Source organism: Bipolaris oryzae (genome assembly GCF_000523455.1).
Source record: "Bipolaris oryzae ATCC 44560 unplaced genomic scaffold scaffold_287, whole genome shotgun sequence".
NCBI lineage: Eukaryota > Fungi > Ascomycota > Dothideomycetes > Pleosporales > Pleosporaceae > Bipolaris > Bipolaris oryzae.
The window spans coordinates 1-20,015 of record NW_006911563.1 but is presented as its reverse complement, the minus strand read 5'-3'; the positions used below and the strand labels follow the sequence as shown (position 1 = coordinate 20,015).

The 20,015-nt window shown below is 51.6% G+C and overlaps 10 protein-coding genes across 10 annotated transcripts; 5 read left to right on the top strand and 5 right to left on the bottom strand.

Annotated features, from left to right (window-relative positions):
- Window positions 1-1,424: 1,424 nt before the first annotated feature.
- On the top strand, window positions 1,425-2,240 carry COCMIDRAFT_10004 (uncharacterized protein; the record flags this gene model as incomplete). The annotated part of the gene is made up of 5 exons (XM_007695256.1): window positions 1,425-1,643; window positions 1,702-1,785; window positions 1,845-1,928; window positions 2,005-2,088; window positions 2,151-2,240. The coding sequence occupies 5 exons, from the start codon at window positions 1,425-1,427 to the stop codon at window positions 2,238-2,240; spliced, it is 561 nt and encodes a 186-aa protein (XP_007693446.1).
- A 671-nt stretch (window positions 2,241-2,911) lies between these two features.
- COCMIDRAFT_10003 (uncharacterized protein) lies at window positions 2,912-4,471 on the bottom strand (the record flags this gene model as incomplete). Its single annotated transcript, XM_007695255.1, has 1 exon — window positions 2,912-4,471. The coding sequence occupies one exon, from the start codon at window positions 4,469-4,471 to the stop codon at window positions 2,912-2,914; it is 1,560 nt and encodes a 519-aa protein (XP_007693445.1).
- Window positions 4,472-5,339: 868 nt separating this feature from the next.
- Window positions 5,340-7,063, bottom strand: COCMIDRAFT_41569 (uncharacterized protein; the record flags this gene model as incomplete). The annotated part of the gene is made up of 7 exons (XM_007695254.1): window positions 5,340-5,497; window positions 5,553-5,932; window positions 5,979-6,092; window positions 6,147-6,585; window positions 6,636-6,705; window positions 6,757-6,882; window positions 6,932-7,063. 7 exons carry the CDS (start codon window positions 7,061-7,063, stop codon window positions 5,340-5,342), a joined length of 1,419 nt encoding a protein of 472 aa, XP_007693444.1.
- A 357-nt stretch (window positions 7,064-7,420) lies between these two features.
- On the top strand, window positions 7,421-7,864 carry COCMIDRAFT_109790 (uncharacterized protein; the record flags this gene model as incomplete). The annotated part of the gene is made up of 1 exon (XM_007695253.1): window positions 7,421-7,864. The coding sequence occupies one exon, from the start codon at window positions 7,421-7,423 to the stop codon at window positions 7,862-7,864; it is 444 nt and encodes a 147-aa protein (XP_007693443.1).
- Window positions 7,865-8,367: 503 nt separating this feature from the next.
- COCMIDRAFT_41568 (uncharacterized protein) lies at window positions 8,368-9,175 on the bottom strand (the record flags this gene model as incomplete). The annotated part of the gene is made up of 2 exons (XM_007695252.1): window positions 8,368-9,105; window positions 9,167-9,175. The coding sequence occupies 2 exons, from the start codon at window positions 9,173-9,175 to the stop codon at window positions 8,368-8,370; spliced, it is 747 nt and encodes a 248-aa protein (XP_007693442.1).
- Window positions 9,176-10,502: 1,327 nt separating this feature from the next.
- On the bottom strand, window positions 10,503-11,735 carry COCMIDRAFT_10000 (uncharacterized protein; the record flags this gene model as incomplete). Its single annotated transcript, XM_007695251.1, has 1 exon — window positions 10,503-11,735. The coding sequence occupies one exon, from the start codon at window positions 11,733-11,735 to the stop codon at window positions 10,503-10,505; it is 1,233 nt and encodes a 410-aa protein (XP_007693441.1).
- Window positions 11,736-13,014: 1,279 nt separating this feature from the next.
- COCMIDRAFT_109792 (uncharacterized protein) lies at window positions 13,015-14,665 on the top strand (the record flags this gene model as incomplete). Its single annotated transcript, XM_007695250.1, has 3 exons — window positions 13,015-13,989; window positions 14,042-14,289; window positions 14,338-14,665. 3 exons carry the CDS (start codon window positions 13,015-13,017, stop codon window positions 14,663-14,665), a joined length of 1,551 nt encoding a protein of 516 aa, XP_007693440.1.
- Window positions 14,666-15,041: 376 nt separating this feature from the next.
- On the top strand, window positions 15,042-16,219 carry COCMIDRAFT_41565 (uncharacterized protein; the record flags this gene model as incomplete). Its single annotated transcript, XM_007695249.1, has 2 exons — window positions 15,042-15,251; window positions 15,305-16,219. The coding sequence occupies 2 exons, from the start codon at window positions 15,042-15,044 to the stop codon at window positions 16,217-16,219; spliced, it is 1,125 nt and encodes a 374-aa protein (XP_007693439.1).
- Window positions 16,220-16,697: 478 nt separating this feature from the next.
- Window positions 16,698-17,567, top strand: COCMIDRAFT_9998 (uncharacterized protein; the record flags this gene model as incomplete). Its single annotated transcript, XM_007695248.1, has 1 exon — window positions 16,698-17,567. One exon carries the CDS (start codon window positions 16,698-16,700, stop codon window positions 17,565-17,567), a length of 870 nt encoding a protein of 289 aa, XP_007693438.1.
- Window positions 17,568-18,177: 610 nt separating this feature from the next.
- COCMIDRAFT_9997 (uncharacterized protein) lies at window positions 18,178-19,785 on the bottom strand (the record flags this gene model as incomplete). The annotated part of the gene is made up of 3 exons (XM_007695247.1): window positions 18,178-18,320; window positions 18,377-19,589; window positions 19,639-19,785. The coding sequence occupies 3 exons, from the start codon at window positions 19,783-19,785 to the stop codon at window positions 18,178-18,180; spliced, it is 1,503 nt and encodes a 500-aa protein (XP_007693437.1).
- Window positions 19,786-20,015: the final 230 nt, after the last annotated feature.

Below are 20,015 nucleotides of genomic sequence, written 5' to 3'. Positions count from 1 at the left end.
ACCCAAATTTGGCCTACACACCCGCCGAATCAAGACGCCAGCGAGATATAAGTAGTGCAAACGCTTTAGTAGCGTCTATATATTAATACACTAAAAAATCTCACGATTATAGCTTTTGTACGTGGCTTAATAACCTCATCTTTTTTGTCGTCTGATCTTGTTGGGGTGGCTCGTCACGCGAAGTGGCTCGTCACGCGCACGGTTACTGTATAAGAAAACGTTGATGCCATGATAATGTTGCGCGACCATCAGGGTACACGCTGGTTCCGCGCGACAGAAACGTTCCGCCCCCTCTTTCTCTGTCTTACCGCCTGCCCTGCACAATGACAAGAAATTTTCGGGCGCTTACGTGCATTGCATTAGTAGGAGAAGGCGATAAAGTTTGGCGAAAGCTTATTCGAACTGCTCTTACTTCACGATTTTCTTTAAGGTAAATGATGAATAAAAGTAGAGAAATATGCACACACTGCAGCTGGGCATTGATTGTAACGCGAGTAAGCAGTGCTCTTTACAGCAGCACGTATAACCGGAGTATGATTATCATGTGAAGTCAACTTTGTCAGATTTCACTACTTGTTGTTTTGCAGTGTCCTTTATCATTGATTGCCTTCAGCATCATCCATTCCTCAAGGCACTACTGTGATTGCAATACGTGCCCATCCTCAGCACTTGATCGAAACTGACAAAGGCAGCCACGATACCACAATCATAGATATGTATGAGTGAGTTAACTCTTACCAGCGACTGGTCCATGAGATCAACTCCCAGTCGAGGTGCCGTATATTTCGTGAGTTGTGCACGGCGCATGTGTACACTGACACTGAGAACCTGCAAGCAGAATGCTGCCCTACACTTGATGCCCTTTGACAGATGTATGCGTCTAGAAGGTCATAGAATCCCACAAAATAAATTCCTAGGAGTGCACTTAATCATAAATCGGCATTTGATGTTACATCACCATGTCATTCCAAAGACGCGGCGAGTAAGCAGTCCACTACACGAAATCAAATGTCACAGACATAAGGATCTACCAGATCACGCACAAATTTTCCCAAATAGGGCATTCAGGCACTATAAGAAGAGTTTTTGTGAAATGTGGCTTTCTCGGCAAGCCATCGAGCCGACCAAAAGCATCCGAAAAAGACATCCCACCCAATACGAACATTTCGCTTGAGAACCATCGAAGACGATCTTTCCCGCCTCTCCAACCAAAACTTCCGCAAGGCGCCCCCGAAAAGAGTTATCGAATATAGATGGACAAACGCCATATACAAAAAGCACCCTCCAAAAGACTTGCCGAGATAAGGATACCCAAGGACAATATATAAGAGGCACCCTCCGAGACATTCCCCATATCCATCTCATCAACCAAACTACTTCTCTCACCAACTAAACCCAACTTAACTCAATCCCAAAACCTCAAAATGAACTTCTTCCTCCTCTTAACCTCCCTCGTCCTCGCCTCAAGCGTCCAGGCCAGACCCGCCGTCCTTGATACTCCAGCGGCAATGACACCCGACCTTACCTCAGGAGCTCTCCCCGAAGATATCACTACCTCAACCGTTGATACTCCGGAGGTGCCCAACCTCGACACAACGTCATCCGACGCTGGCTCCGGACTTTTGCCCGACTTTCCCTTCAAAGTTCGACTTCCTTCCCCCCAATTCTTTCCAACGCGTATATGACTAACCTCCCCCTCAGCGCCGCCAAACCTCTACTTCGTCAGGCTCAGTCACTGTCGGGGACATTCTATCATCCAACTCTGCCTCCGGAGCTATTTCCCAAGTTCGACTTCCCTCCCCTTAACCCTTACCAGCACACGCACATAACTAACCTCCTCCCAGCGTCGTCAAACCTCTACTTCATCAGGCTCAATTAGCATCGGAGATATTCTATCATCCAACTCTGCCTCCGGATCTATCGCCCAAGTTCGTCCTCCCTCTCCTCCCACAACGCTTTCCCTACACACACACATATATATATATATAACTAACCTCCCCACAGCGCCGCCAGACCTCCACTTCATCAGGCTCAGCCACTGTTGGAGACATTCTCTCATCCAACTCTGCCTCCGGTGTTCTGCCCCAAGTGCGTCCCCTCCCTCTAACAACAACCCTTTCCACCATACATGTATAACTGACTCTCCGCAGCGCCGCCAGAGCCCCGACGTGGACGTTGATACAAACACGCCATACGTCGTTACGCTGAGGTTGGATTTTGGAGATTTGTTCGATGCTTGATGTGGGCGTGTATGCGAAGTAGGAGCATTGCGGTACTCGGGTTCCAGTGTAACCAGCTGCTAAGTATCGTGAATCCGAGAGGGGGGACGGGGTTTGCAAGGAGGCGAACGGAGGAAAAAGTGACGCTGGAAAGCTCGCTCGTGTGGAGTTTCTTTTCCCGCTTCCCCTTGGATTACCGGGAAGGGGGAAAGGGAGGTTAATCTCGGCCGGGGTTTTCGGGTCAAAGATAAAGGGGGGGGGGGCTGATTTCGATGTATCAATTCTTTTTTTAATTCTTGGGTTGAGTATATACATAGGTATTTTTGATTCGCTTCTTGTAGGTTACATTTTAATCAAGGATTGGGTTTTTAAATGCTGCTTTATGATATGCACGCTGGCAAGTGTCGAGTTTGAGTGCTTGAGAGATGGACTAGATGTCTTTTGTCTGATTGGCAATGTGCACGTTCTAGATGACGTAGTCCTGATATAAGAAGAGCGATTTAACACTCCTGCAAACACTAACGAATACAGAGTGGTAATTTCACAGCATTCAATCACCAGATGCAATAAAAACCAGGTCAAAATGAACAAAAAAAGGGGTATTATTCTTCATCTATTTTTACAAAAGATTTCTCTCATGGTATCATCTCATCATTTCCTTTCACCCCAACAAATCATTATAGACATAAAACTTAAATAGCATGCTTTCCAGCACCGCAAGGTTGACCAAGGTGCTCATGACCACCATGGTCAAACCTGCTCATAAACCTCGCCGACTCAGCACCGCGCTTACGGAGGGTAGAGTTGGCCTTGGGGATACCCTCGAACGAAACAGCGTACTTGGCAACGGAGTTGGCGATGCTCTGGGTGTTGAGGAGGTAAGCGTCGTGGGCAAGGTTGTCGATATTGTCGCAGGCCTGGTGGTAGCATCCGTCGAGGGGCTTGCCGGCTTCACCGCCGAAGAGCTGGGCCTCCTCCTCGGTCTTGAGGACTTCGGCTCCGGTGAAGAGACCACCGGAGGGGATTCCGTTCTCGAGGAAGGCAGCGTAGTCGGAGCGGAGGGTAAAGAGGGAGGGGACGTGGGGAAGGCCGCGCTCCTCGTAGAACTCTTCAAAGTCCTTCTCAATCTTGTCGGAACCGGCTGCGCCGGAGAAGTTGAAGGCACTGCCATCACCATCGTAGATACCGAGGACGTAGTTGGGCGAGGCAATCATGTCGAAGTTGAGGTAGGCACGGATCTTGTTGGCCTCTGCGGTGCTGCCGCCGAAAGTGCCGTTGATGGTCTTCATGTAGTAGAAGGATCCAAGCTTGCCGAACTCCTCAGCGCCCCAGAAACCGAGACGAACGGCGTTCTTGATCTTGTACTTGGTGAGAGCAAGACCGGCAACCAGAGTACCAATAGTACCAGATCCATCATCGTTGATACCAGGGCCCTGGAAGACGGAGTCGGTGTGGCCACCAATCATGAGGACGTTGTTGTGGTCGCCCTCCTTTGTCTCAGCAATGACATTGTAGTTGGTGCGGTTTTCCTGGATAGCATTGATAAAGAGGGTTCCCTCAAGTGCAGTGCCGTTTCCAAGCTTGGCAATGAGAGCCTCTCCAGCCTCCCTGGTCATACCGACAGTAGGAGCGTAGTTGCCCGCACCTCCAAGTGTACCTGAGAGGGGCTGCTCTGGCTCATTGTTGTAGATGAGCGCGCCTACAGCACCAGCAGCCTTTGCTAGGGTAGACTTTTGGGCAAAGGGACAGGTGCCTCGAGAGATGAGTGCGTGTTGGCCAGAAACCGTAGCAGGGTAGTCTTCGGCGGCGCATCCCAGGTTGTTAACCTTGACAATGTTGGCGGTAGCATCGCCAGAGGGGCCAAAGGTCATGTAAGAGACGGGAATCTCTTCACCACCAGCAGTGAACTTGGTGGTAGCAGCGGTGAAAAGCTCAACGAATGGCTGCTTGTACACGTCATAGTAACCAGTGGCCAACAAAGTCTGGTACAACCATTCGGTGGTTGCGTTGTGCCCTGTGCCACCAAAAGCACGGTTACCGCCAGCTTCGTCGGCAATGTCTTGAAGCTTTTGGGAGCCCGCGAGCAGATCCTCAAGTTTGATGTCCTTGATCAGATCCTTGGGAGTGACGAGCTTCTTAGGCTTGTCGTGAGGCTTTCCAGGAGGCTTGCCGGGCTTTGTGTTTGGGTTTGGCTTGGGACCAACCTGGGCAAGGACAGGCGCAGCAAGCGCAACGAATGGAACGAACCTCATCTTGAATATTGAGAACGAGGGATGAGTAAAGACTGAGAAGGCTGCCGTGCCAGATGCAACCGGAATTGCATGGCTCTATATACTCTGGCTGACGTCCTCATAAACGACTATGAGGGTTGGACTAGCATAGTCGCGTGCTCCCTAGGCTAACCAGTTCAGGCAGCTGCTATTGCGGTCGCTAGTTGGCCACTTTTTGGGAACCGGGAAATGGGTATTCAAGGCATGCTGTGGGTTATTGGTGACGGGTAGCCGGGTGAAGGGCTGGGGGCGAAGGCGACGAAATTGATGAAGGTCGACTTGGCTGCGTGATGCTGTGTTGTATGAGGAAGGAGAATAGCCGCATCATCTCTCGGACACACCTAGCTCACGGCCAGACGACACTTGATTGGGAAGTTAGATGGCGGCCAAGAATTCACTCCCCGCCAAGAAACATCCTCCCCCCGTCAAATCGCCTTGGCATGATAGCGCCAAAATCAGGGCGGATGATAATGGAGGGGGGGCAAAACGACGATCCCGCCACTGGAATACTTCGAGAAGCTCTCGGCCTAGCAGCAGGCCGCTCTCATTTGGATCAAAGAACATGCAATGCGTGACCAAAATGGCTTGTTGTGCCAGTCCAAACTGAGAGCCTCGGTAGCCGTCACTACGCTACTACTACGGCTATTATGCGCTGGACTTGGCAACGGGTATATGATCAAAAAAGCAGGCAAGGGAGTAGAGCCGAGCATGTTTGGCCAAATTACGAATTGATAAGTCAAGCCACAGTGGCACCGGCCGAATACGACTAGGACCGATAGATATTTACAGAACCACAACGTCTCGATTAGATACAAGAAAGTCCAGGCTATCATTATTATTCCTTCTTTGCTTATTTGTCGAAACCAGCCTGCAATTTGACAACGAATGCGCCACGCTCCATAGTGTTGACTAGGATGTGGCCACTCTTGAAGAGGGCGTAGCTCGACCAAGTTCCAACAAAGTCGACGCTGCCGCCTCCGGGTAGGTTGTCATCCTCGGGGTAAATATCTATCATAATTAATTTTTGATGTTCTTCAATAGCATGGTGGCGAAAACAACTTACCGAAGAAGCCGACTTCCCTAACACCAGCACCGGTGGGGTCCTGGGGAATCGAGCGGACATCCAAGACACGGAAACCAGTGCCGTAGTTGGACTGGTATGCGAAACCGTTGGCAACATATTGGTTGTGGTCAACACCCTTGGCTCCGCTCCTGTACAGTCCGGTTTGCTTTGGTGCACGCAGAGATGAAATGTCCCAGATGTAGGTGATGGGGTTTCCTGGGACACCGGGGCCAACCTTGTCGTACTCATCATACTCGTCGTCGAGAAGCAGGTACTTCTGGTTCTTGGGGTCCAAGACAGCACCCTGGTGGGTGTATGCTGCACCCTCGTAGGAAGTGACGGACAGGAGAACAGGGGCCTTCTTGTTCGTTACGTCATAACTGGGCTTTGTCAATGCTGCTCATTTGATCCAGAGTGATAACTTGCATGGAAAGTGAGTCCTCATTGTAACCGTAGCAAATCTCGTGGCCTTCAAACTGCGTGTCGGGGCCGTGGTAGATAAGGCACTGAGCATCGTGCACGTAGCCGTCTTGCGACGCACTTGAGATACAATGTCAGCTGTGTATTGATGACGTCCAGATTTGGCAGACTTACCATCCAGGGGTGGTGGGGTTGGAGGGGTCGGTGATGTCAATGAAGATGATACCGGACTTGCACTTGTCGGTCCTGGGCTGTGCTCCGACGGCGTAGATGAAGTTGGTTTCAGGGTTGGTTACGACGTTGTGAGCTCGGCCGCTGGGGAGGCCCTTGAAGTGGCCAGTGAGATCCGCCGAGTTGCTGAAGAGCTTGGGGGAAGCCGGGTTGACGGTGAGCAGCTTCTTCATGTCGAAGATCTGGATACCGTGTCCCTGGGCCTCGCTACCGATGATCATCAGGTTGTTCTGGCCACGGATCTCGCGCCAGGTGCTGGGGGTCGAGTATGCTGGAAGGCGTCCAAGGTATACAAGTTTGCCCTCCTTGTTGATCTCAGCAAACGCAGCACCATCTTGCTGTCCGATTGCAACAAACTCGCGACCATCGTCCGAGGTCCAACCTGGAAGTCATGAGCATTAACTATTCTGGAAGGGTATGCATATCACTTACCCCACGATGACGATCCGACACCACGAGTACTGCCAAGCTCGGCGTGTGACAAGAAGTGGAGGAGATCGATCTAGTCATTGGTCAGCCGTTGCTATCCAAATAGGGGACTATTTTCACTGACGTTCTTGCACTTGAAGACATCGGTGTCGGTGATGGCAGTTCCGTTGATGCACTCGACCTTGTTCTTGACCTCGGCGAACTGGGCAGAGTTGTACATGCCCGCAGCCTCTTGTTTGGCCCATGACTCCTGTTACTGGTTAGCATCAAAGCCGGGCATAGCGGAACGGGGTCGTGACCTTCTTCAGGGCCATGTTGTTCTCGTGCCTGATGCCAGAGTCATAGAGCTGGGCAGCCCTGAACTCGTCTTTGGGCATTTCCTTTGCCGCCGCAAGGGCGGTCAGCGAGAGGAGAGCTGTGCGTAGAAACATGTTTGCGGTGACTTGAGAGGCAACGAGACAGCGGTGCTCGAGGCACTACAGGCCCACGGCCAGTCTTAAATGTCTTTTGTCTGCTATGGAGACTTCACACATGGCAAATGACTACAATGCAACCCCTATGGCAAACCAGGTAGGTCTAGAGGCTACCTGCCCCCTTTGGATGCTGCCATCGGCATGGTGACCCATGGTACGCAATGGTGTGGGTGCACAGGCGGTGCATGGTAAGGATACGAAGCATTGTATAGCCAGGGCAGGCAGGCCTATGGAGAGGAGCATTGGGGCTTCTAGATTAAGCAAAAGCTTGACTTGCGGATGGCTGCACGGTTCGGGAAGGAGGCTTCGTCTAAGATGTCTTGGCTGCAGTCGATTCTTCCTATCCGGCGGCGGAACAAAACTGCCAAGAGCGCGATCGTCAAAACGCCAAAGATAACGCGTTGCGCGCACGATCCCAAGAGGGGCAATTCCAATGTTGCATCGCTCGCATTGCTCCCAGACGGCGTGTCCAAGGGCAGAAAGCGTGATGCCCGCACGCACCAGCCTTTGCACGCCAAGATTGTTGAGAAGCACTGCTTTTGGCTGGCAATAACTATGCTTGCCGTGTTGCCGACATGTGTTACCACCCAGCGATGTCATGAGAATACGAATGGGAATGGCAATGGTAATGGGAATGGGAGTGCATCGCTGTCAATATCCTCCGAGTTCCACGACGTGGCGAAAATCTTCGCTGGCCCAGTGTCGCACTCTTCACACATACTAATGTACGCATGTAAGTATGTATTTGTAGTAGTGTGAGTGCAAAAGCCATGCTGTCCGAATACCTCGTGATGACTGAGTTTTCTGCCCAATGGAACTGCACATGAGTTTTTTCTTCGTCGCTGCATCGGACCACTGCTAATTGGCCCAGCAAACAAACATCCAATAGAAAACGCCCCGTAGCGTGGACGAACCATGCCGATTTGAACTGGTCTAGCAAGTCTCGTCCATTTGGTGCAGTCCAGTCTATTCTTTCGATCGTGAGCCGGTGGGGACGGCGGGGCAACGTTGGGCCGTCACGTCGCGTCCGCTACCGACCGTCGCGGGGTTCCACTGTTGCGTCACATGTCAAAACCTGTAAACATCACACCCAAACAACACAAACAAGACCCTGAAATAGCTCTTTAGAGGGGGGGCCATGCCCATCAAATATTCATTATTGGATGTATTTACTCATAGAAGCCGTTAATGGTCGTAGTCTCGTCCGCAGTGGCGTATCGAGCTCATCAGATCTTCGTCATGCCTGGTGCTCTACCATGCATTCACATGGAAGCCTCAACCTTCTTGAGGTGCTCGGGGAAGTCCTTCCAGTCGTACATGATGGCCGCGCACTTGGTCTCTTCCGTGAGAAGCTTGGCCATCTCTTCCATCTTCTCCTTGCCCTCCTCGATGCCGTAGATGCCGACATATCCTATGCAGGGAATACCGGCGCGCATGGCAGCCGTGGCACCACTCTTGCTGTCCTCGACCGTCACAGCCTCCGATGGCTTGACACCGAGCTGCTCAGCAGCGTACAGGTAGATCTTGGGGTCAGGCTTGGACGAGGGCGGGTTGAGCGAGGTGGCAGCCGAGTAGACGTGCTCGTTAGGGAAGAAGTGGTCGATGCCTGCCTTCTCAATCGAGGCAACGACACGGCTCTTGGCTGAAGTCGACACAACGGCCATGGGGTAGCCCTGCTCCTTGAGCCACTTGAGCTGCTCAGTCACACCAGGACACTCAACCGCCTTCTGGCTCAGCTTGCGAGTGACGGCGCCCAGTTCCTGCTGAACGTAGTCGTCCATCTCCTCGGGCGGCATCTGGAAGTTGTGCTTCTTCTGCAGGCCGTTGAGCATACCGCGGAAGTTGTGGCCGACAAAGTCCTCAAGCAGCGTCTCGGCCGTGTACCTGGCGTCGATGTTGTGCTTGCTGAGGACTTCGTTGGTGAGGTCAGCGCAGGCCTCGAAGGCATAGCGCTCTGACTGGACGAGCGTGTTGTCGCAGTCGAGCATGATGTACTTTGCCTATACGTGGGTTAGCGGGGTAGTGGCGGGGTACATTTTCAAGGTGGGGGTGCGTGTTTACCTTGCCCATGGTTGCTGTGGTGTTCTTGTATCGAGGCTGGGTGGGTTATCAGTGCTGCAAACTGGCTGCTCAAAGTGGCCTGGTAAAGTGTTGAGTGTGGAGGTAGGAAGAGAGAAGATAGGGGCTTTAAGGGACTCGTTGGGACTCGAGTAAATAAGCAGCAGTCACCGTGAGCGCGCCTGCCGGGTGTCGGGCATGGGAGGGCGGCGGCGGTGCAGCAGCGGGCAGGCGCACCTACGTCATTGGCCAATCTGGTGGAGCGTGCGCAGGCCATTAGTGGGACGCATCTAACTTCTCTCACCACTTTGCACTCACTCACCTTGGCTCCCCCCCCCACCACGCTCGCCTGTCTGCAACATGGTGGGGTCGCCTTTCTCGCATCTTCTCTGCCGTACGCCGGCTGTCTTTAACCTGTGTCCGCTGCCTTCACTGTCTTTGTCTTTGACTGTACTGCGGGAAGTGCGGTTTCGCTGACCTGCTTCACCGGATGCTTCGTTTGCTCACTTGGGCACTACGTCTCCATCACCAAAATCCACGCGGCCCGACATGTCACCATGGGCATTGCCTCACCCCGCATGAGCAAGTCTAATGCCTCTGGCTCGGCCTGCGCTGTGCGCAGTGAGCAGTTCCTGCATGCAGGCAGTGACAAGCGTGCATCCCCGCCTGCGTCTCCATGCAGCCACGAATGCGGAGAGGCTGTTGTTTCGTCAGTACTTGGTCCTTGAAATCGTATTCAGGCATCATCACTTTACTCCGAGGCATGGTTGAGCACCGCATGCCCAACCACGGCATAGATGAAACATCCTGACCTTGTCCAATATATCGGACCTGTGCCGCCCTCTTCCGGTCGCTTATTGTTTGCAGTTGGTCGCCTCGCGTATATCCGTGCATATCAACTTCCCCTATAGATCCGGAGTCTCTCCTCGGGACTTTTACCTTTACAGCAAGAGCCCAGTTGCTCCTACTCTTGACACGCGTCTCGTGAATCGGGTCCGTTGCGCCCTCAACGTTGCACTGGCCATCGCTGTTCAGAAGTGCACCCAGCCGATAGGTAAACATGGCTTGCACGAACTCTTATGGTTACACCATACGGGCAATAGCCTTGATACAAGATACACATGGTGCCCGAAGTTATTCACTTCCAAATGGCCAAGGCGTAATTGTGAGTGGGCAAGTACAACTAGTCCCAGAGTAGTGCTTGTTCATGCATGTCTTCGTGTTGAATCATTTCATTCATGTCATTTGCTCTTCATGCAATAGATGCTGATAATACATTAGAATACAGATGCAGGTCTTTTAATATCCCTCCCCGTGCTCATTAACTGAGCTCAGCGCTCTATCTCTTTGAGTCCTCCTTGGCCTTCTCAGCAAGCTTGGACGCCTCGTCACCCTTCTTTTGTAGAATGTCTGCGATCTCCGAAACGGCTTCCTTCAGAAGCTTCTGTGCCTCGTCGCCGTGTTTCTGGGCCACTTCTTGAAGCTGGCTCAGCTTGGGCAATATCTGATCACCGCCGGGAATCTTCTTGAGGTACTGCTCGTAATCGCCAAAGCCACCATCCTTGGCCTTGTCTGCGACGCTCTTGATGTATGACTGAAGGTCGCCGGTGTCGCCCTTCTCGACGGCCGACTTGACGCGCTGATACAGTTCTTGAACATTGCCTCCTTTCAGGGCATCGGCATTCTCTTCCACAAGCTTCTTGACTTGTGGGTTCTTGTCAAGATAGGGCTTTGCCTGCTCCATGCCCTTCTTCCACACCTCATCACCCATCTTGTTCAGCTTCTCAATCTTCTCCTGTACTATGCTCCTGATCTTCTCAATGTTACCGGCACTCATACCAGTCTTGACAACGTCACTGATCTGATTCCAGGTCCTGTCGACTTCCTTCTTTGCTTCAGGGCCATACTTGTCGCCGTACTCCTTGAGCTTGTCGATGTTGCCGCCCAACTTCTCCTTCAGTTGTGGGTGGTTGTCCATGATTTGCTGTGAAGCGTCGCCGGCAAGGTCTGCAATGCGGCTCATATGCTTGGTAATTACATCCCAGGTCTGGTGTGCAGTGACAAGGCTCATGTCGCCCTTGCCCAGGACTTGTCGCATCTCATCGTATGCTTCGCGCACAATGCGGTCCACTTCGTCGCCGTGCTTCGCTCGTATGGCGTCGAGATCGTCAAAGGCAGAGTCAACGTAGCTCTTGGCACCGGGAATGAATGCAGCATAGCTCTGAGCGGCTTGGCGAAGCCATTGTAGCGCCTCGTTTGGCTCAGGAGTCTGCTCCTTGATCTTTTGCGAAGCCGACTTGACGTAGCCTTTTGCAGTCTTGGAGGCCACGACAACGTCCCGGGCACCCGATTGTCTGTAGAAGATATAGCCGACGGTGACAGCGGCAAGAGCACCAGAAACAGCACCAACTGCAGCATGTGTGCCAACACCCGAGTTACCAGAAGTGGCTGTCTGGGTTGACTGGAAGCGCGGATGTTGGGCGCAGTACTGGGGATTTGCTACGCGAGCAGCCGGGCGACGGGCACAACGAGCCGCAAAGCGTGCATTCTGTGTTGCTTGTCTTGAAAACATTTTGAGATGTATGTGACTCGGTCTGGTTCAAATGTTGTCGATGAGGGTGTTTTTGAAAACAAAAACGAGGAGAAATTGGGTATCTTGATAGGAGGAGTGAATTGGAAGGTGTGGAGGAGGACCCGGAGCTTTAAAGGCCCTTGAAATCTCTTGTAACAAACTGCTCGTCGTCCTGGGAGTGACGTCGCCATGATGATGGGCAGCGCTAAGCCCTGGGGAAGTCCGGGAAAGGCTACTAGGTCCCGCAGGATCCACCGAGCGTCATTGGTCCGTCATATTGGTAACCATTCAAACTCCACCACCCCGCCTTTTCTAAGTCTCTATCCAGAGTAAACGAATTATATAGCGAACCCTCGTTGATCCGTTGCAATGATGCGGTTTGACATGGAAAACGTGGAATTTGATCTAGCGCCTCTCGGAAAATGTTTAGAATCCCACCTTGTTCGAATGGAACGACCTACCCAACTTGCGATCGGTTCAAGGAGCCTGGACCAGCAACTTGCTAGTCGCATGCGCGCACGTGTGCATGCGTTCTTGGTTTTCTTTTCTCTCCTCGTTTTCGCTATTTCACTGTCACATGCCCTGCTTCGTGTCTGTTCACAAATTGTTCCAGACCCAGCGAGTGGCTGAATGATGTCACCAGGCACGCTGCTCTCCACGTTTACGCGACGATAGTTGTCGTATAGATCCGTGCATATCCTTAGCCCGACGAGCCGAATCAATATGATCATCTAAGCTACTTTCATCACATAATAGTGGGATTGAGATGAGCCATTGGGATCAGCACCAGTTGTGGTTTGCTAGATTTCCAAATAGCTCTAATCCGAGCATTGCAACCATTCAAATTTGAGGCTAAATAGCAACCAACGCAGAAAACAATTGCTGTAGAAGATCACACACGTCAAATTTATGCATACATACCTTTGAAATATGCAATCATGATGAAGAAGTCATGTCAAAATGTTCGCACAATGTTTTGCAACTTGATGCATGAGATGGTCGCGTGAATTCGGGATGACGTAACATAGCTCCGTTTTGACGCGATAATGTCGCGCTTCAGCGTGTGCCCTGTCTAGCCGTCCGAACATTCACGCCTCGGCCCTCGAGACTGGCAACACTCGTAGGACAAAGCGACAACACCATTCGGCCTTTAGGGATCTTAGACGCGTCCAGGAGAGCTCCGTAGACCTCAGCTTGCATCACGTGCTGATGCGCCATCACCTCGGCACAACCGTAGTTCCATAACCCACCACCCCTTCTACGCCTTCAAACCACGACAATGGCACCCTCGGAGACGGCGCCCCTACTTCGTCAGGAATCGATTACCTCCTACGAGCCCGACGAAGAACATGAAGAAACCGCAGTACCTCGAAGCACATTTGCTCGCAATCTCGGTGCACTGGACGGCTTTGCTCTACTGATAAGCATTGTTATCGGATCTGGTGTCTTTTCATCTCCAGGACCTATCGACGCAAACGTCCCATCGCCTGGTGCTGGTCTTCTAGTATGGCTTGTCGGAGGGGTCCTTGCTTGGACGGGTGCGCTCACCATGGCCGAGCTGGGGACTGCGTTTCCTGGCGAGGGCGGTATCCAACCGTACCTTACCTACATCTACGGCGATGTGTTTGGGTATATGGCAGCTTGGTCTTGGGTCGTTGCAACTATGCCAGCCACCCTTGCAATCCTCAGTATTGTCTTTGTTGAGTCTATATACTCCAGCTTGGGTATCAACGAACCTGATCCGCCCTTGACTCATAAGCTGCTGTCTTTGCTTGTTCTGGTCTGCGTTACGACCCTCAACTCCATCAGTACCAAGACGAGCACTCGGTTGTCGAGCTTTTTTGTCGCCATAAAGCTGCTCACAATCTTTCTGCTCATAGTCGCTGGATTGGTTGCCGTCTTTGTTTTCCTTGGAAAGGGCAAGGACCTAGGCGGTGGTAATTGGCATCAGAACAACTGGTTTTCGCCACGCGACACAGTACTGCCTGATGGCTCGCGATTTGACTGGACCAAAGTGACTACGTGGGAATCACTAGGCTTCTACAGCACAGCCCTGTATGGGGCTCTATGGGCGTACTCTGGATGGGACAAGGCCAATTATGTTGCCGCTGAGCTTCGCAATCCCAGCCGCCAGCTGCCACTTTCCATCAACACTGCTATTCCAACCATCATTCTTTGCTACGTAGCGGCCAATGCCGTTTACTATGTTCTACTTCCGTGGGAAGTGGTGTCGACAACCGACGCTGCTGCTGTGGTAAGTATCGCAGAAAGTCCGGCGTACCTGAATCCTTGCTGACTCTGGGTAGACGGCCGTCACCCATTTTCTAGGAAAGGGTGTAGCATACTTCGCTACCACCCTGATATGTCTAGTCATTGCCGGTTCCGCACTCGGCAACTCTTTTGTTGCTGGAAGAATGACCGTAGCGGCGGCTAACAACAACTGGTTCCCACATATCCTTGGTACAGTCGGGTATGTCGGCACAATCAAGGTCCGAAGCGATGCCGAGGAGAGTGAACCAGCTGACCTTGCAATGGACAACGGAGAGTCGCCAATGTAAGTCATGTCCATTGCCTATACTAAACGCCGTCTGATCATCACTAGCAACGCGCTGCTTCTCAACACTGTCCTCTCTGCAATTTACATATTGCTTGGAAATATGCGTATCTTGCTCACACTCAATGGTCTCGCCGAGTATGCATTTTTCTTCCTTACAGTCCTTGGCGCAATAATTCTGCGCTTCCGGGAACCAGAGCTGCTTCGACCCGTAAAACCCTTGATCCTCGTACCCATCGTATTTGCTGTAATTAGCGGATTTGTTGTCATTCGCGGTGCTGTTTTTGCACCCATACAAGCTATCGTCCTTGTTGCTATATGGTGTATTGGCCTCGTCTTTTACTACCTGAGGCTATGGTTTCTAAATAGAAGTTAGTTAGACTATATCAAGCTGCTGCATGCCATTGGAAAATGCGATCGTGGTAGAGACTTCTGAAGACGCTAAGCCATGTTGCATATAGGGGGTATCCCAACTCAATATAATAGCTGCACGATTCTGGATAAGGTTAGAAACTATATTTCTTCTGTGTAACACAAGTAACTTGGCACTGCTGAGATGATTGGTTTAACACTACTGTTATCCGACCCCGCGCCCTGTCTACTACTCGTGTTCCGAGGTAACTTGCTAGCTTAGCTCACACATAGGAGCTGAAGCCTGTTCTTGGGGTTCGGATGACGCTGGTATAATATACCATCAAAACCGCACTAGTAACTATCCATGTCTCATCTTTGTATTCACTCTCGCTAACATCATGGTCGTCCGTCCGTATTTCACCAAAGAAGGAAAAGTACTTCCTTTCGACAAAGTCTTAGAGCTTGAACAAATCGACGAGTCGACATTCCGCTCGATAACCAGAAGCTACTCGGCAACAGGAAGAGAAACCGGGAGTTATGGGGGTCATATCTTTGCGCAAGCTGCATGGGCTGCAGCACAAACTGTGAAAGAAGGATTCCTAATACATGCGAGTCGCAACCTCAGGCTCAGCTGTGAAAACCTAGCTGACTGGCCTACCAGAATATCACCGGCTGGTTTAACCTTGTTGGAAACCCCAACGAGCACTTCACCTACCACGTGGAGAAAATCCGCGATGGCTACAGCTACTGCTCTCGCAACGTAACCGTGACCCAAGCCGCAGCAAAGGGAAGCACGTTCACATGCGTATGTTCTTTCAAGCGCGAAGAAACCGCATCAGTCGATGCCCAAGCGCACATCAACCTAAAAGAAACGTACCACGAAGTACTGCAAGACCGAGAAAACGAACCAATGCAACACTCTGTAAGCCCTAGTAACGACTGCGCCGAATTCGTCGAAGACTACCTCCCAGTCCATCCCGAGCACTTCAACCCAGCCCCCGGCCTGCATTTCCGAAAAGTCGAAATGGCAGCCTACAACCGCACCCGCGCACCACTCGACCGAAAGCAACTGAACTTCTACTCACTGCGAGGATCGCTCCCCTTGCCTACAGCACCGTTCCCACCTCCGACGGATCCCAAGAAAATGAATCTGACAAGAGAAGCAAACCTGCACGCTTGCACCCACCTCTACGCCTCAGACTGCCAATCCCCCCAGATCGTCCCGCGACACCTCGATAAACCCCGCGACTTCACACACATGGCATCGCTGAGCCACAGCGTGATTTTCCACACTGGCATTCGCGATCTGATGATGGCTCCTGAACCGCGTGTCGATCATCCGGACGCTGATCCCACACTTTGGGAAGATGGGGCTTTGCCAGTGTGTAATCTGGAGGGGTACGGGAAGGGAGATCGGGATGGCAGGAAGTGGTTTGTGCAGGAGTCGTGGGTTACGCGGGCGGCGGAGGGGAGGGCGCTGTATGTGAGTCGCATGTGGGATTATGAGAGGGGGGTGCATGTTGCAACTAGTTTCCAGGATGGGTTGATTAGGTTTAGGGAAGATGCAAAGTTGTAGTGGTTTTTTTCTGAAGGGTGGTGGAGGTGTTGGTGAGGGGGTAGGGATGGGTAGGTTGTAGCTTTGTGGACTGTAGGGACTATGGGGTTATGTGTAAGATTTGGGGTTAAAATTGCACTTTCACTAGATATGGCTAATATGATCGGTTCCCATTTAGTACCTGAGTGGTCAGAAAGAATGTTGCACATGCATATTGTGCACATATACATGAGACTTCGTGGCGTCGGAAACTTTCCATGCGTAAAAGTATCCGAACTACAGTCTTAACGCAGCGGAGACTTATCCATACTAGAGCCAGCTTGCTTACACGAAGTCTCCATGTCATAAAGGGATAAAACCCAAGACTAGTCTCTACAATCCGCCCGTCATTACTCGAAATATTTAAACCCACCTCAAGCCCACATCCAAGGCACTCCATTGAACACTCTCATTATTCAACGCAACCCTCTACACACCTCACCAAACCAAATCTAGCAAGATGACTTCCTCAGAACCCTCAATGAACACCCTATACTCCTCCTTCGCTTCAAAATACGAAATCTCCTCCGGCGGCTGCACCCGCCAACTAGCCACGCACCTCCTCTCCCTCCTCCCGCCTCTCTCCAACCAATCGCACATCCACGACAACGCCTGCGGCCCCGGCATCCTCGCCCAAGAACTCCTCTTCCAAAACCCCTCCCTCCACCCTGCTATAACCTGTACCGACTCCTCCCCCCAAATGATCTCTCTAGCCCGCCAAACCGTCCCCACCATCATCACCCCTTCAGGTGCCGCAAACCTCTCCTTCCACATCCTCCCCGGCGACGCTCTCGGACCCCTCCCCTCTAATTCCTTCACGCACTCCATCACAAACATGGGCATATTCTTCTTCGCCGACCCCCTCCGCGGCGCCGCAGAAATCCACCGCACACTCACCCCCACAGGAACCGCCATCGTCACGACTTGGAAAGCCGCAGGTTACATGCCTATCCTGCACCGCGCGCAAAAAGCCGTGCGGCCCCAGGATCCGTTGTTCGAGTGGCCGATTGCGAAGGAGTGGTATGAAGCGGAGCATCTCCGAGAAATATTAAGGAAAGCAGGGTTTGGAAGTGTGGAGATGAGCGAAGTGACTGTGCATTTTGCGGGGCGGAGTCTGGAGGAGACGTGTGGGTTCTTGGTGGATATGTGGAGGCAGGTTGGGCCCAAATGGACGGAGGACGAGTATGCCGAGTTTGGGAAGCAGCTTATTGTTGAAGGGAGCAAGGAGGCGGTTACGACGAAGAGGGCCGTGAATGGGAAGAAGGATGCGGAGATTATGGAAGTGGTTGGGTTTCCTATGGTCGCGCATGTCGCCGTTGCAAAGAAGTGAGGTGACTACTTACGCTCTTGCGTATCAAGAAAGAGGTAGATGTAAATTCTATCAACACAAATCCTATCGAGTTCACATATGTTGCAATGCAACATGCAAAAACAACTGGCCCGTGTAACCACTACTCAGCGACTGATACACTGGCAAAAAAAAGAACCCTGGGGTATCTGCTGAAGCAGACGAATGCTGATGAGAGTGGGACTCGAACCCACGCCACTTTCGTGACCAGGAATATAGTGTTAAGAAGACCTTAACCTGGCGCCATAACCAACTCGGCCATCTCACCGTAAGGTGTTTTGATGAAAGTCAAATAATTTTATTCAGATATATCTTAAGATATTCTAGGAAGGCAAGCGGCAGTATCTAGTTCGTGACCACCAAACGAGAAACCCTTTTTGCAAAGACAATCTGTCAAAATCTGTCGTGCCTAAGAAAATTCTGCGGTCAATGTGGGGTTGCGGGGTACTAGCGACTTTCGCTTCTCAACGGCCTGTGATCGCAGCGCAAATACTACCACCAAAACCACGAAAGTCAGAACAGCCATAGCGACAACTACTTACGACAGCGCTATCAAAATATGTATACTAAGTTGTTAATCTATGATCTATATCTATAGCTTGCTCTTCAAGTTCAATTGCTCAGGTCGCCACATCTCATTCAACAAGCGACTCGCGTTAACCATCTCGGGTCTGCACTGATCCAACGATGTGATACCCAGCAAGCGCATTCCGGTATCGAGCTCATCCGCGAGTACTAATCGAAATGTTAGCAAAGCCGTCTTATCCAATCTCTCACTTGTTCAAACTTACTGTCAACACATTTCTCAACACCCTTGGAGCCATAGGCACCAAGCGCATAGAGGAATGGCCTTCCAACACCGACTGCCGTAGCACCTAGGCACAATGCTTTGAGCACATCGTTTCCGTCTCTCAGTCCGCCATCAAGGAAGATTTCTAGTTTACCGAGGACTTCTGGGCAGTAGGTGCGGATTTCCAGGAGTGTCATGAGTGAACTGGGCGCAGTATGCAGTTGTCTGCCGCCGTGGTTGCTAAGTAAGATACCATCGCATCCGTGTTCCAGTGCGAGTTTTGCGTCTTCTGCGCACTGGATGCCCTTGAGTACGATGGGTCCATCCCATTCTTTACGGACCCACTTCAAGTCGTCCCATGTCATGTACGGAGTCAATTGGCCTTGGACTGGGCGTCCGCCCATGGCAGGTGCAAAGGCGTTGTCACCGCCAACCTCCCACTCTCCGGGACCTTCATCGGCAAGGCCGACTGCCGCCGCCTCCTCAGCCTGAAGGCGGCGGTCTGCGGTACGTTTTCCGAGAATGGGTGCGTCGACTGTTATCCACAGGCCCTTGTATCCGCAGCGCTTTACAATGCGGATGAGTTCGAGAGCCTTGTCCTTGTCTACGGGCATGTAGTATTGGTAGAACAGTTGCGTCGGGCTTTTATTACCAAGCCGCTTTTGTTCGTCGACATAGCTCTGCATGATTTGCTCGCTGCTCTTGGAACTTGCCGTGCTGATAAGCGCATGTATCCCTTTGCGGACTGCTCCTCGTATCATTTCTGGCTCGGCACCTTCGTGGGTCGCGCCCATTGTTCCCATAGGGGAAATGTAGAATGGATACGGTGAGCTGTGTCCGAAGATCTTGCGGCGCGCGTCTACTTCACCTACACTGCGCATTACACGTGGACGGAAACTTATGCGACCCCAGTCATCGATGTTGGTTTTGAACGATGCACCCGTGTTCGCGTAGGCAGAGGTATAGACGTATGACTTGTGAGGGATAACTGCCTTTGCCACTGGTTCGAAGTCGGCTGTCGTGACGCAAAGACTGACATGAGGAATTTCATTGGAGTTGGGATCCGTATCTGACGGCTTTTTGGAATGCGTGTCTTTGAGTTGACGAAGTTGACCAAATGTGCTTGGATCAACGGGTCCCATGAGAGCTTCCTTCGGTAGGTAATCCTCCAGATAGCTCAGTGGATGATACTTTTTGAACTCTTCTGTCGCGTCCTATTCAATTGTCAGAAAACTCTCCCATGATGCACGGCTATACACTCACCGCTCCTGCATTCTTCAAGATGATTGGTGCGCCGCCTGGATGTTCTGATAAGAAGTTGGTCACATTGTACGCCTTTGAATCCAGCACAATCCAACAATCATTCTTGGTGTGGTGCTTTGCTACATCTGCTCCGTTGATTCGCGACATGGTTCCAGCTTCTTACACTCGGCGTGTATAAGTCGAGATCTTATCTTGAAGTTTGGCCAACGGCAGGGAGGGTATTTGAGGTGGAGCGGCTAGCACGGATATGTTACTTATTCGGAGCTCGGAAATATTCCGTTGCTCGCATGCGGGGTACTGCGTGTGGTCAGTGCGTGCAACAGTTCAGCCAATGCAACACTATCTGCCCAATCAAAATATCCACCCACTATTTTCAA